At 37.5% G+C, this 16,249-nt stretch overlaps 1 protein-coding gene across 1 annotated transcript in view; it reads left to right on the plus strand.

Moving 5' to 3' along the window:
• LOC102855612 overlaps positions 1-16,249 on the plus strand; it is a 31,445-nt gene that overhangs the window by 12,678 nt on the left and 2,518 nt on the right. Inside the window, exon 4 of the mRNA XM_006902040.1 lies at positions 11,714-11,739. Coding sequence (XP_006902102.1) covers positions 11,714-11,739 — 26 coding nt within the window. The remainder of the gene's footprint in view (positions 1-11,713; positions 11,740-16,249) is intronic.

Raw genomic sequence — 16,249 nt, forward strand, 5'->3', positions numbered from 1 at the left:
CCGGAAATGCTGGGTACCTTGGAAAAACGCCTCTTCGTCTCTTATCTGGGCTGGAATTCCTTGTGCCCGCCCTCAAGTCTCCCTTCCGCCCAGGAGCACCCCGGAAATGCTGGGTACCTTGGACAAACGCCTGGTCTCTAGGGTAAACAAAATTCTTGCATTTGTGAGCTCCTCCCTCCTGAGTCAAGCAGAAGGTTTTAAATAGATTGGCTTCATTTGCATGGAATTCTTTTTGTAACTTACTTTCTGTTGGTTTTGAATAAAAAGACAGAGAAGCTTGGCTTGAGGTCTTCAGTAGAGAACTGCTGGCCCCCTGTTTTATGCTCTGTGCTCTATCTCATTCCTGGCTGTTTGTCTCTTTATTAATAATTATAAAATTATTCTATTCTTTGGGACCCTCGGTCTGCAATATTCTCTTATTATTAAGTTCTAATTTTATAGCTTTGTGATCTGAGAAGATGCTCTGTATGACTTCTATGTTTTTTAATTCATTGATTCTTGCCTTGTGGCCCAAGAGGTGATCTATTCTGGAAAATGTTTCATGCACATTGGAGAAGAAAGTATACTGTGGGGTTTTTTTAGGTTCTTTAGCCTTATAAATATCTATGAGATAGAGTTGGTTTATTGTGTGGTTTAATTCTTCAACATCTCTGTTAAGTTTCTGTCTGGTAGTTATATCTTTTCTTGAAAGTGATGTGTTAAAGTCTCCAACAACTATAGTAGTGTTGTCTATTTCCTTTTTTAGTTTTGTTAATGTTTGTTTTATTAATTGTGCAGGTCTATCATTTGCTGCGTAGATATTTATTATTGCTATGTCCTCATGTTCTATTGATCCTTTAAGCATTCTTTAGTGACCTTCCTTGTCCTTTGTGATGGTTTTTGCATGGAAATTTATTTTATCAGAGATTAATGTTGCTACTCCTACTTTTTTCTGATTGCCATTTCCTTGGTCTATATTCCCCCACCCTTTTATTTTTGTCTTTCTTTATCTTCAATTTTCAGGTGTGTCTCTTGTAGAAAACATATTGACAGATTTTGGTTTTTTAATCCAATCTGCTGCTTTTTTTCCCTTCAGAGGTGCATTTAAACCATTCAAATTCAGTGTGATTATTGAGAGACAAGGTGTTATTGCTATCATTGCGTTGAATTCTTTTTGGTGTTGTTGCTAGTTACTTTAGACCATCCTGCTTTCTGTCGCACCTCTGTAAGAAGGATGTCTCTCAATGTTTCCTGCAATGGTCTTCTTGTTTTTACAAACTCCCATAGGTTCTGTTTTTCTGGGAATATCTTGATCTCTCCTTCATATTTGATGGACAATTTTGCTGGATACAATATTCTTTGTTGACAGTTGTGTTCTTTGAGTGTTTGATATATGTCATTCCACTGTCTCCTTGCTCGCATGGTTTCTGCTGAGAAATCGGCACTTAGTCTTATCTGCTCTCCTTTATAGGTTACTCTTTATTTCTCCCTCACTGCTTTCAGAATTTTCTCCTTATCTTTGGTTCTGGCGAATCTGACAATTTTTTTTTCTTTTCGGGTCTATTCCAAATGGTGTTCGCTTAGCTTCTTGTATATATATTCTCTCATTCTTTATTATGCCTGGGAAGTTTTCTTCCAGCACTTCTTCCACAACTTTTTTGGTGCCTTTCCTTGCTTCTTCCTATTCTGGGATTCCAATGATGTGCATGTTATGTGTCTTGATGGTGTCCTACATTATTCTCATGTATTCTTCTTTTTCCTTCTTTTTTAAATCTGCTTTATTCTAGGAGATCAGTGGTGACAATTCTATCTTTAATTTCACTGATTCTTTGAGGAACCCTCAGTTATTTTCTTTATGCCATCAGCTTATAAGGGCCAATTTTCACTAGTGGCAACTCTGTATATCACAGGACAAGGTACTGCTTGATTTAGCACTATCTTCATTCTGACCAGCACACTTTGAATTTGTTGGTACTTTCCAACCAAGGAGACTCCTGTCAGCGTTGTAGTAGACACTATCCTGTTGTAACGTGCAAGTGGATGCGCAGGCCTTTCTTCATACTCTTTCTTAGTGTGGAGGCTTTTCTGAATGCATCCTTTCCCTCATGATTCCTGTCTCCGTCAGATGTCGGGTAAGTGAATGAAAAGCCCTCTTATGACAAAATTCAAACATACAATAGAATTGATCAATGTCCTAAAACTTACAGAGCAAATTGGTTAAATGGTTTTGTATTCATACTAATTTTGTTTCAGGACATTGATTATAGTCTCCAAGATGTAATGGAATTTTCTATGTGTGGTTTTTGTTTCTGTGTGCCCTTCTCTCCTATCCTTTCCTATCTCTTAACATTTAACCCAAAGCAAATGCTGCACTTTCAAATTCTTAGGATTGGTTATTCTAAGGAGTGCATATCTCCCTAATGTTACTATTTACCTAATCAGCCAGACTATATTTAGTGGAAAGTCAACCTGTGGAGGCAAGTTCAACTCCAGGTTTGAAGGGTAACTAAGGGGTTTTATAGTTTCATGGGTTCTGCCACTCTGTAACAGATTTGTAAGTCTACATTTTTTTATGATTCTGAGTTTTTTTCTTTCCTTTTTTGTTTTTTGCATAACAAATGAAAAACATTTACTGAGGTAATAAGACAGAGGCAAAGATAGTGAAAGGCAAATCATGTAAATGAGTTGAAGTGAAAAAGAAAGAGGAGGCTTCTATGTGTCTCAGTTCTGTGTGTGTCACTTCTATGCCTTGTAACCAGTCAATTAATTAGGTAACTGCCTTAAAAATATCTTAATGTGTCCTGGACTAGTCTCTTACCTGGAACACTAGACTATGACACTGCTGCCTGGCAGGCCACCAACCACCCCCAGCTGGAGGCTCCCTGGCCCTGCTTCCTGGCCCCTCAACCCACCACCTGAAGGGCCTTACTCTGCAGCCTGGATGCTTCACCCACTGCCTGGAAGTCTTGGCCTTGTAGCCTGCAAGACTTGCCTCCACTGCCTGGAAGTCCTGTCCTCACCCCTGGGAGTCCTTCTCCTGCCACCCAGAGGACCTGGCCCCACAGCCCGCATGCCTCAGCCTCAAGGCCTGGAGGATGACCCACTGCTACCCCTCTGAACAGTGTTAGAGACATCAGTAACATAGGTAAAACTATTTCATTTCCTCTCCTCTCCCAAAGTATGAGCTGCCTTTACCCTAGAGCACCTTGGACTGGCCTAGCTGCAGCAGTTGTCTGACAGAGGAGGCTGATAATTCACAGGCCTTATCTCTCCCAAACTGAAGCAAGTTTTCACTTGAGTCGAAAGTTCAGAGAAAACTCAAGCGGAGTAGCTTCCCACTCTTCTCTGGATCAGTGATGTCAGACCAAAAGCCTGCTATCTCTCCAGGTGTGAAAAACATTTCCACAGCATTATCACATAGGAAGCAGGTTATTTATCTCACACCTGACACAATTCCAAAGCAAGATGTCACCCTCCCAAAAGTGACACAGTATCTTTGGATTTCCTGAAGCCAGAAAGTCTGATGGAACTTTCTATCACAGAAAATGATGGAATATTTTCAATGGGTAAAATTAAAACTTTACATTGCAAGCAAAACCCAATAGGAATGTAAAAAAAAAAAATCCAAAACAATGCAGATAAAACAAATGAGTCATTAAAGGCTCTGGAGAAAAATAAGAAACCACAATCCAGATTATGAGGATGATGTTTCAGATGCTGTCAACATGTTGGAGGGACATATGAACAGAGAAAGAACGCAGGACCAGTGAAAAAGAAGATAGGACTGTCACCACTGATCTGCTAGAACAAAAAGCGAATCAAAAAAGAAAGAAAAAGAAGTAAACCTAAGAACAATGTGGGATACCATCAAGAGGAATAACATGCTCATCATCAGAATCCCATAACAGGAAGCAGTACAGGCACAGAGAAAATTATGGAAAAATTATTAGAGGAAAACTTTCCAGGCATAATGAAGAATGAGAGAATATATATTCAAGAAGCTAAACAAACACCATATAGAATAGACCCCAAAGGAAAAATAGCAAGGCATATCTTAGTAAAATTTGCCAGAACCAAAGATAAGGACAGAATTCTGAAAGCAGCAAGGAAGAAACACACAGTAACATATAAGTGAAAGCAAATAAGATAATATGTAGATTTCTCAGCGGAAACCATGGAAGCAAGAAGACAATGGAATGACATGTATTGAACACTCAAAGAACGCAACTGTGAACCAAGAATACTGTCCATCAAATATCAAACTGTCCATCAAATATGAAGGAGAAATCAAGATAATCTCAGAAAAGTAGAACCTAGGAGAGTTTGTAAAATCAAGGCCAGTATAGCAGGAAACTCTGAGAAATGTTCTTACAGGGGAGCCACAGAAAGCAGGATGGACCAAAGTAATTGGCAACAACACCAAAAAGAACTTAAAAAAATTGACAGCAATGAAACCTTACTTCTCAATAATCATATTGGATGTAAGTGGTTTAAATGCACCAGTGAAGAAAAAAAGAGTAGCAGATTGGATAAAAAACCAAAATCCATCAACATGCTGTCTAAAAGATACATACCTGAAAAGTGAAGATAAAGAAAGGCTAAAAATAAAAGAGTGGAGGAAAAACATACTAACCAAATGGGAAAGTCTGCTGTTAGGGACCTCTCCAAAGTACTGAAGAGCAATGGTGTCTCTTTGGAGACTAAGGTGCATCTGATACAGGCCATGGTCTTTGTAATCACTTGTTATACATCAGAGAGTTGGACAATGACCAAGGAGGACAGAAGGAGAATTGATGCCTTTGAACTGTGGTATTGGAGTAGAGAACTATGGACTGCTAGGAAAACACACAGATTCATCCAGGAGAGGGTTAAACCGGGCAGCTCCTTAGAGGCAAGGATTCTGATGCTCTAACATACTTTGGACATATTGTGAGGAGGGACCGGTCCTTGAAGAGGGACATCATGCTTGGGACAGTGCAGGAGGGAAGGCCCTCTGTGAGGTGGATTGATTCAATGACTGGTGCAATCGGGATGAGAATGTTAGAGACAGTGCAATTGGCACAGGACAGAGCAGAGTTTAGGGCTTTTGTACATAGGGTCACTATGAGTTGCAAGCGACTCAATGGCACACAACAACAACAACAACAACAAGCAAATGGCAACCAGAAAAAAGCAGGAGTAGTGATATTAAACTCTAATGAAATAGATTTCAATGCAAAAACTATCACAAAGGACAAGGAAGTTCACTACAAAGTGCTTAAAGAGTCAGGACGTAACAATTATAAATACCTATGAATCAAATTATGTTGTTGTTGTTGTTTAATGCCGTCGAGTCATAGACGACTCATAGCGACCCTATGAACAAACAGCCTGAGCACTGTTCGTACATAGAGTTTCCAGAGGCAAGCCATTTTGGAAGTGGATGCCGCTCCTGCTTCCAGGCTTGATTTAGTCGGGAAGCTCCAGCCAACACTGTCCACCATGGGTGCCCGTTACCACGATTGGCACATCGCTGTCACAGGCTTCAGCATCACAGCAACCACGAGTTACCTCTGTACAGCAACGCACAGACCAGTGCTATACCACCTTTGGTTTATACCACTCTCAAGGAAAAACAGAACTACCAGAAAGAAACTCAACAAAGATGCTGAAGACACACAATAATCCTACTTGATCTTATATATATTTAAGCTATTGCAACCCCTCAAAACACCATATACCTTCCTCTTCAATGAGCATGGAACGTTCTCCAGAGTAGATCACATTTTAGGACATAGGGCACACATCAATAAATAAAAAAAAAACATAGACATAATATAAAATATCTTCTCAAACCACAATGCTACAAAATTAGAAATTAATAACAAGAGGATACAGAATAAAAAAAAAACAACCATACATTTGGAAGGTGAGCAACACCTTGCTTGAACATGAGTGGGTAATAAAGAAATAAAAAGTGTAATTAACAAGTTTTTTGAAACAAATGACAATGAAAACATAACTTACCAAAATCTGGGAAATAGCCAAAGCGGTAATCAGATGTCAATTTATAGCAATAAGCAACCATATAAAAGGAAGGAAAACAAATGATAATAGACTCTCTAACCCAACATTTCCAACATATGGAAAAAAAAGCCAGCAAGAAAACCCAACACTTTAAAATATCTGAAATGAAAGTTAGGAAAGAAATAAATGAAATAGAGAAGAGAAAAACAATTGAAACCATCAACAAAACCAAAAGTTGGTTCTTGGAAAAGGTGAATAAAATAGATAAATTTCTTGCAAAACTAACAAAGGAAAAGAAAGAAAAGATACAAATAATCTGAATAAGAGATGAAAGGTGCAATGTCACAAAAGAACCAACTAAAATAAAAAGGTTAACAATGTTATATTATGAAAAACTATACTTAAGCAAATATGAAAACCTAGAGGAAATAGACAAATGCTTAGAAACTCACAACCTACCTAAACTGACACCAACCAAAATTGAACACCTGAACAGACCCATTACAAAAGAAGAAGTTGAAAAGCAACTTCCAGCCAAAAAACAAAAAAAACAAAACAAAAGCCCTGGACCAGATGGTTCTACATGTTAATTTTATAAAAAATTCAGAGAAGAACTCTCACCAATTCTACATAAAGTATTTCAGAAAATATAAAAAGATGGAATTCTCCCAGACCCATTCTATGAAGCAAACATATCCTTGAGACCAAAGCCAGGTAAAGATATCACCAAAATAGAAAACTATAGGCCAATAACTCTCATGAACTTAGATGTGAAAATATGGAATAAAATTCTGGCCAATAGAATCCAATAATACATTTAAAAAAATTAATTCACCATGACTAAGCTGGATTCATAAAAAGTATGCAATGATGGTTCAACATAAGAAAAACAATCAATTTAATTCATCACATTTCCGAAGCAAAGCACAAGAACCACATGATCCTATCAATTGATGCAGAAACAGCCTATGACAAAACCCAACACCCTTTTCTGATTCAAACACTCAACAAAATAGGAGTAGAAGGGAATTTCTTCAACATAGTTAAAAGTATATACACAAACCCAAGAGTAAACATTGTTCTCAACGGAGAGAAATTAAAGGCATTTCCTCTGAAAATAGAAACTGGGCAAGGATTCCCCGTAACACCTCTCCTATTCAATAATGAATTGAAAGTCTTACTGATAACAATAAGGCAAGAGAGGGAAATCAGATGTATCCAAATTGGCAAAGAAGAGGTAAAATTATCTCTCTATGCAGATGATATGATAGTATACTCAGAAAACCCTAAGCAATCAGCAAGAAAACTGCTGGACATAGTTGACCAGTTCAGCAAAGTGGCAGGACACAAGATCAACATTCAAAAACCAATTGGATTTCTCTACAGTGACAAAGGGAATACAGAACTGGAGCTAAGAAAAACAATACCCATTACAATAGCTAATCACAAGATTAAATACTTAGGAATAAACCTAACCACAAGCACAAAAGATCTATTCAAAGAAAATTACAAAATATTATTACTAGAAACAAAAAGAGACCTGGAGAAGGGGAAAAATATCCCTGACTCATGGATAGGAAGACTCAATATTGGGAAAATGACAATGACATTCAATGTAATTCCAATATAAATATCAATTCCATGCTTCAGTGAGATGGAAAAGGCAACCGCCAATCTCATTTAGAATTGAAAGAGGCCCAGAATAAGGAAAGCCCTCCTTAAAAAGAGAAACAAGGTAGGAGACATCTCACTCCCTGATTTCAAATCCTACTACACTGCTGTGGTGGTCAAGACAGAGTGGTATTGGTACAATGACAGACACATAGATCAATGGAATAGAACTGATAATCCAGAAATCAGCCCATCTACCTATGGTCAACTGATTTTTGACAAGGAGATGAAATCAGTGGGGAAATGATAGCCTCTTTAACAATGGTGCTGGTAAAATTGAAAAACTATCTGCAAAAATCTCAAGCAAGATCCCTATCTCACTCCATATACAAAAACCAATTCAAAGTGGATTATGGACCTACGACTAAAACCAAGGACAATAAACTTCATTAAAGAAAAATTTAGAAGAAATCTAGAAGTCCTAATCCACAACATAAGCACTCTTCTAAGCATCCTGAAAAATCTACATCCAGAAGAGGATAACGTAGATGAATGAGACCTTCTAAGAATCAAATCCCTATGCACATCAAAATCTTCTCCAAAAGAATAAAAAGGGAAGTCAAAGATTGGGAAAAATATTTGGTAATGACAAGGGAATTTATATAATACTTGAACATCACAACAAGATAAAGATAAATAACCCAATTGAAAAATGGGTACAAGATATGAACAGACACTTCACCAAACAAGACATTCAGATGGCCAAGAAGCACATGAAGAAATGCTGAAAATCCCTTGCTCCAAGAGAGATGCAAATCAAAGCAACTATGAGGTATCATCACATCCCAGTAAAAATAGCAAAATTTAACAGAACAGCAAACCATAAATGCTGATGAGGTTGTGGAGAAACTGGAACCATTATTCACAGTTGATGGGAGTATAAAATGGAGCAACCACAGGCAGTATGGTGCTTTCTCAAAAAGTTGCAAATAGAAATACCATTTGACTCAGCAATTCCACTACTGGCAATGTACCCTAAAGAAACCATAACAAAGAGTTGGAAACACAGAATTTCCCATCAACAAATGAATGAATACAGAAGCTCTGGTCTATTTACACAATGGAATACTATGGAGCATTTTTTTTAAAAAAAAAGAAACTCAGGGAGCTCTGGTGGCCTAGTGGCAGGAAGCTGCTCTGCAATCTCAGAGGTGCATGGTTTGAATCCACCAGATGCTTTGCTGGAGAAGGGGGGACAATTTCCTCCTGTACCAGTCAGATCCGATTTGACTGTACACACAAAAACCAATAAAATAAAAAAAAATAAAAACAAGTAACTCATGAAATATTATACAAAGTGGGTGATCCTGGAGGACATTATGCTGAGTGAAACATCTCAGTCACAAAAGGACAATATTATCTAGGGCCACTGTTATAAAATGGGACTGACATCAAGGTTGAGGAAAGACAGAGAAGGAGAGGGTGAATGATATACTGCACTGAAAGAGATGAGGAAGAGAACGGTTTAAACGAGATATATGATTGGGTATTATTTTCAGACAGGAATCCAGAATGAAAGCTGCACAGTAGAGTGGACTTGGGGGGAGAGATTGCATAACAATGAAAGAGTTTTTCTTTTTCTTTTTTAAAGGAAAAGAGTGAATTGGGGGAGAAGGGTTGGGCAGGGAGAAAAATGCAACAATGAATGATGGAAACCCTAAGTCTCTGTAAACTTTCACTAAAATTAATAATGATAAAAAAGAGAGAAGATTTCAAAAACTTATGTGCCATCTTTTATAAGATGTCCAGTGAGGTGAATGAGAGAAGGGAATAAAAAGAGATCTGCATGTGTATGGAGAAGGAAATGTCTCTTGGAGAGAACAGAAAATAGATAAAGAATAGAATTAGAATAAAATACTGTCTAAGGAAGAGTTTAAAGAAACTCTTATTAGGGGTGAAAAATACTGTTGAGCAGACACATGAAAAGACTAAGAAAAAGATTGCTTAATTTGACTTTTGTTAGCTCACTGATGTGGTAGGGATCCAAGATTGATTATGATGGGATAAAGAGTCAATAGTAGCTGATAAAATTGCTGTCTTGAAGGATATAAAGGCTGCAGGAAAGGAGAAGTAGGTGGTTTGAAAGAAGATTTCTTTTAGAGATAAGAATTCTTGACTAGGTGTGTAGGTCAAGGGCTTGGACTTAAGGAGTTGTAATGAAAATGCTGAGAAGAGGAAGCTTAAAAAATACTGATGATTATTGCATTTGTAGAATATATGGGGTGAGGCAGAGACTAGTGAGATGGGTCTTTAAAAGTAAGATACTGCTTCTTTCTTTGAAACAAGAAGAAAAATAGTAACATGTGGCAAAGGAGATGAAGAAATATTGTGGAAGAAGCCGACCAGTCTTTTAAACTGGTAATTTCTATTAATATTTGAATGATAGAAACTTGGTGTGTGCACTTACAGCATTTTTTTGTTGCTGTGTACTGTAGAGTCAGAAGTGGCCCATAGCTGACCCTCCAGGGGTTTTGAGAGGTAGTTTATCTCACAGAGATTGCCTATGCCTCTTCCGTGGAGCAGCTTGTGGCCTCAAACCGCATACTTTCAAGATTGTCGTATAGCTTCTTGCCACTAGGCCAGATCCTTAAATATTTGTGGAGACCTGAAGCAGCTGAATTTCCCAGCAAAAACCTCAGCTTTGAGCTGAGGGTGATCTCCTTTCTTGAAACTCTGAATGCAAGAAAGATAGAAGACATGGGACTTGGAACATCCCTAAATAAATTTAAGGATGTGAAAAATGGCACTGCATAGTAGCAATGAGTGTTTTTTTAAAAATAATTTGTTTTCAGATAGCATCTTGGTTTATCAGAGTAGCAAGTGGCCCCTGGAGGATTTTGAGTGTCAGGAACACATCAATCTTAAAGATCTTCCTGAAGATAATGGGCAAAATTTGGACCTTGAAAAGAAATAATCTCAGCAATGGTCTATTTTTTTCAATTTATTATTAATTTCAATGAAAATTTACAGAGACTTTGGATTTCCATTAATTCATTGTTGCACTTTTCTCCCCTCTCATTCTCCTCTCCCCAGTACACTACCCTCATGGAAAAGTAAAAGAAAAATTCTTTCATTGTTTTACAATCCCTCCCTCTACCTCCACTCCACTATGCAGCCTTTGCTCTGGACTGCGGTCATGACAAAAATATCTAATCACATATTATCCGCTTTAAACAGTTTCCTCCCTCATCTGTTTCAATGCAGTATACGTTATTTAACCAATCTTTCTTAGTCTCCTCCCAACCCCAGTGTCATTCCTGTTTTACAACAGTGGCACCATGTAGTATTTGTCCTTTTGTGACTGAGATACTTCACTCAGCATAATGTCCTCCAGGGTCACCCATTTTGAATAATATTGCATGAGTTCCTTGTTTTTCAATGCAGTGTAGTATTCCATTGTGTGAATATACCACAGCTTCTCTATCCATTTGTTTGTGGATGGGCACTTAGGTTGTTTCCAACTCCTTGCTATTGTGAACAAAGCCGCAATAAACATGGGTGGGCATATATCTGCTTGGATTTCAGTTATGGTCTCTGGGGTATATTTCCAGTAGTGGAGTTGCTGTGTCAAATGGTATTTCTATTTGCAACTTTTTGAGAAAGTGTCATACCGCCTTCCACAGTGGTTGCACCATTTTACACTTCCACCAATAGTGAATAAGGGTTCCAGTTTCTCCACAACCTCGCCAGCATTTGTTGCTTGCTGTTCTGTTAAATTTTTCTATTCTGACTGGGGTGAGATGATATCTCATAGTTGTTTTGGGTCTTTCTTTTTAAGGGGAAACTTAACTTTTTTTTTCTGGTAAGAATGGTAAAAGCATTATTGGATTCCTTCAGAGAGCTTCCATGGCTTACTGTTTAATGATTTCCAGCAGTATTAAAAACAATTTAAAAGTAAATGTGAAGATATGAAAAATAAATGATATTTCAAGAATTTAGGAGTGATTTGAGTCTTGAACTCTATGAAAACGGTATTGCTAAATTAGAAAAAAAAAAGACTGAATTCTTAAACCTTTGGGAATCTTTTGTTTTCCTAATGTTATTATTCCTGTTTCAGGAAGATATTTTCTATTGAGGAAAAAGGTAAACAGCTAGAGGTAGCTGTACAAAACTTTGTTGGCCATATCGTTTCAATAGAGTTTGGCAGAAATGGCCAAGAAGCAAGACTTTCAGAGATCTAGGGAAGTGATTGTAGATAGAGGCAGGAGTGCAGGCAAACAAACAAGAACAGTGGCCCCAACTGCACATGTGGGGATTTTCCCTTGGAAAAAGATCCGCAATTATTTGACACTGAGTCCATTATCCTTTTACATCCTAACTTTACAACTCCTCCTAAATAAATAATGTCTCTTTTACTGCCCCTTAAATCTGGGTTAATGTTGTGATCTGTTCTGATCAATAGTATGTGGTGGAAGTGACATTATCCCAGTTCTGAGCTTACTCTTCAAGGGGCTTTACTAATTTTTGCTCTTACTCTGAGAACTTTATACTAAGCCATCCAAGAATAAACCTATGTGAGCTTGCCGGGTGAGGATAGTCTAGATGTCCTTTAAACTTGACTGACATCAGGTGCCTTAACAACAGTCACTTAGTTAAGAAGCACTCTGAATGAACTAAGACGAGATCAGAAACAAACAAACAAACAACCTCTGAGCTCAACAAAAATTGGGGACCTCTCCGCAGAATTATGAGCTCAATAAATGACTATTATTTTAAGCTGCAAAGATTTGAAGTAGTTTGTTAGGAAAAACTTAATTGATACACCATTTTTGACTGGGGAAGATAGGGATGGAAAAAGAGCAAAGAAGATGAATAATAATGGTTGGAAAAGTATACCAAAAATTATGCTCTGATATAAGCATGCAAGCAAGATTTAAAATAACAGAATTGAATGCCAATCCTCACAGCAGTCTGCCTTTAGGCTTTCCCATCTACTGCCTTTATATTTTGTAACTTTTCCTCTCTCCATTACACATAATAAACTGCATGCTGTTCAGTTACTCTGTGATTCATTCTTCATGTGAACTCTTTGCTAACTTTGTGTCAGAACTGTACACATCCATAATTTTGTTACTGGTGCAAATTATTTTTCCTCTGGATGGCTGTTCGAGATTTATGATCAAGTTATAATTCTGAAAGAAAACTGTGATAGCCGCTTTTAATTGTTAATCAATATTAATTTGGGAAAACTTAGGCTTCTTCCTATTCTGGCCTCTTAATCTTCCATTACAGACTCAGCTTTGCTTTTTAGATAATTCTGAGGCAATTAACAGGCTTTCTTTTTAAATAAATGAACAAACAGAAGAATTATATGCCAGTTTAGTAGTGCTGTCTCTATGCTTTTCCATCAGCTCCCTCCTTATTTAATTTCAAATAAAAAATGTAATTTTTCTCTTCAGTAGGTTTATTAAATAATTGCTGAGAAGTATTTAGAAAGTTAAGGTTATTTTTTTCCTTTCTCTTTTTGATAGGAGAGACAGTTCCGTGCTGTATGTTTTTCTACTATCCTGTCAGTTCAGAGAAGTCCAGAAACTTCTCTCAAAGAAGGACTTCTGATCTTCTTGACATGCTTATTAGCAGCTGTTGCAGGAAATAAAAACTCTGAAGTTTTCCATATCCAAACTTCAGAACTCTGACAGAGCACCTGAGATTCAAAGAGCTGCACTGGCTTTTTACAAACACTTTGCCTACATTGATTAGTTTAATTGATTAAACCACAACAGGATTTTGGGAATTAGTGAAGTGTTTTGGCCTTACTTTTCCGCATTTGAAGATGCTTTTTAAGAAAGATTAAGGAGAACATCTGTCTCTTTGACAAAGTTTATGTGAGCTGAAGTAGCAAGTCATAGTGGGAAAGTGTGGATTTTAAAGTTAGATAGCTGGAGTTGAGTTTTGGCTGTTCCTTACCAGATAGATGTGTAATATTGGAAAAATGACTTAACCTTTCTGACATTCAGATTTTTTTAAAAAAGAGTTCATTTTCTTTTTTATTTTTGAAACTATGCACAGAAGACATCAATGTAACAGTTTCTACATGTACAATAATTCATTGATGTCAATTTCATTTTTCAAGTTGTGTAACCACTTTCTTGTCCTTTTCTGAATTGTTCCTGTTTCATTAAAAGTAAACAAACAACTTAACTGCTTGTGAAATTTCCTAACTATTGGAATTACTTCTACAGAAAGTTATTCAAAGAGAGAGAAAAAAGGCAGGCATTCTTTACCAATCAAATGAAAATGTTTGGTTTAGAAAGATGCAGGGGATACTTTTAGTTTCAGATTTAAAAATTATATCAGGGCAAAAGTTTTGAGAGTTCATCTAGTTTCTAAGGATTCTGGAAAACTGGATTCCATTAGAATTTGAAATTCTGTTCTGCATTTTCTTACCCCTCCCCACTTCGGCATCTTTTGATCAGGAGTCTCTCATAGTGGTAACTTAGCACCGTCCAGTGCTTTAGGATTACAGCAAAGAAGACAGCTGGTCATGAGTGTCACTGAGTCACACATTCCATTTCCTCTTCCTATGCCAGTTTCTCCTTCTTCTACTGTTCTAGGCAAATAGAGACCAACTGTTGAATTTTGTATGTCTACTTGCAAGCTTTTAAGACCCTTTAAATCTTAAGACTTTGGGTTTTTACTGTCTTAAGACTTTGAAGACATAAGGAACTAGAAAGTGTACCAGAAGCACTAAGCATGAATAAGATCACTTGACTGGAATGTTTGAAGCAACCATGACCTTAAACCTTTTAACAAGATATCAAATTCCATGAAGTCTTTGCCTTTACAAAACTAACCTCAGTGGTTAAGTCTTTGGGGGTTTTAAAAATGTTTTAGTTGGAGTGAAGATATACATTGCACAACACTTACCAATTTAACTTTTGCATGTATATGAAGATCCTAAAGGGAAACAATAATATTTACATTGCAGATTTAAATGAAATTTAACTGAGGTTATACAGATGGGTAAAATGCATTATATATAGTATATACATAATGTCCTAGTTTGCTAATAATATAACAAAAAATGCCACAAGTGGATAGCTTTAGAGAACAGAAATTTCCTTTTCATAGTTTTAGAGATTATTGTAGTTGTTGTTATGAGCTGTTGAGTTGCCTGCAGTCTATCACAACCCTGTGTACAGCAGCTCTGAAGCCTGTCCTGTCCTGAGCCAGTCTCACTAAATCTGACACACCAACCCCCGCTGCCCCAATTACTATAATAATCCCTTTCATCTGGGGTCTTTCTCTCCTGCACTATCCTTTCACTAAACTGTGCGTGATGTCCTTCTGCAAGGATCTCAGCCAGGTGCCCAAGGTATGTGAGACAAAACTTCAAAATTCTAGCCTTCAAGAGGAAACTTGGTTTCACTCTCTCCAAGAGAGACCCATTTGTTTTCTTGGTGGGCCATGGTATGTTCAAAGCTCTTCTCCAGTGCCACAACACAAAGGCATCAATTCTTCTATCATCCTTAGTCATTGTTCAGCTTTCTGATGCATAACAAGTAATTGCAGAAATCAAAGCCTGGATTAGGCACACCGTAGTCTCTAGACTGACATAGTCACTTTTACTCTGGAAAGTTCCCTGACAGAAGATTTTTCCAGTGCAATTTGTCTCCAGATTTCCTGACTGCTGGTGCCAAGAGCAAGCTGTAATTGTTAACAACATCAATCTCTTCTCCATCCATCCATGGTGCTGCCAATTGGTCCAGGAGTGAGAACCTGTTTTTTTATTTTTTTAATTTTTTTTTTTTAATGTTGAGCTTCAATCCATATTGAAGACTCCAGACCTTGACCTTCTGCAGGAAGTGATTCAGGTCTTCTTTAGTTTCAGCAAGCAAGGTTATGTCATTTGCATAAGATAGTTTGTTGATGACTCTTTCTCCAGTTCTGATGCCACATTCCTCCTCAGAAAGCCCTGCTTCCCAAATGATCTGCTCTGCATATAGATTGCAAAGGTATGGAGACAGGATGCATCCCAGATGCACCCCTTTCCTGATTTTGAACCATGCAGTATTTTCTTGTTCTGTTCTGAGGACTGCTTCCTGGTTCAAGTAAAGGTTTCACATAAGCACAGTCAAGTGTTCTGGGACTCCCATTTTCCTCAAGATTAGCCACACAAATGCCATTGCATAATCAACAAAACATAGGTAGATATTCCTATGGTACTATTTGCTTTCTGCCAAGATATGACTTTGGCAATAAAGTCTCTAGTGCTACAACCTCTTCTAAACCCAGCTTGTATTTCTGGTGGTTCTCTGTCAATGTTCTGTTCCAGTTTGGATAATCTTCAGCAGGATTAATTTAGAGTATTGTCTTTAGAGGAAGGGTCTCTTTGTCTCTTTCAGCTTTTAGTTATATTGGAAATCCTTTGCATTCCTGGGCTCTTGTTTCTACCATCTTCACATGGCATCTCTCCTCTGTGTGTCTGTCTTCCCTCTGTGTGTGTGTCTATTCTGCTTCTTAAAAAACTCTACTCAGTGCCGTAAACATATTTCCCTTTGTGACTGAGATACCTCACTCAGCATAATGTCCTCCAGGGTCACCCATTTTGAATAATATTGCATGAGTTCCTTGTTTTTCAATGCAGCATAGT

The sequence above is a fragment of the Elephantulus edwardii genome, unplaced genomic scaffold (genome assembly GCF_000299155.1).
Source record: "Elephantulus edwardii isolate Elephantulus edwardi_28Jun2011 unplaced genomic scaffold, EleEdw1.0 scaffold00360, whole genome shotgun sequence".
Lineage (NCBI taxonomy): Eukaryota > Metazoa > Chordata > Mammalia > Macroscelidea > Macroscelididae > Elephantulus > Elephantulus edwardii.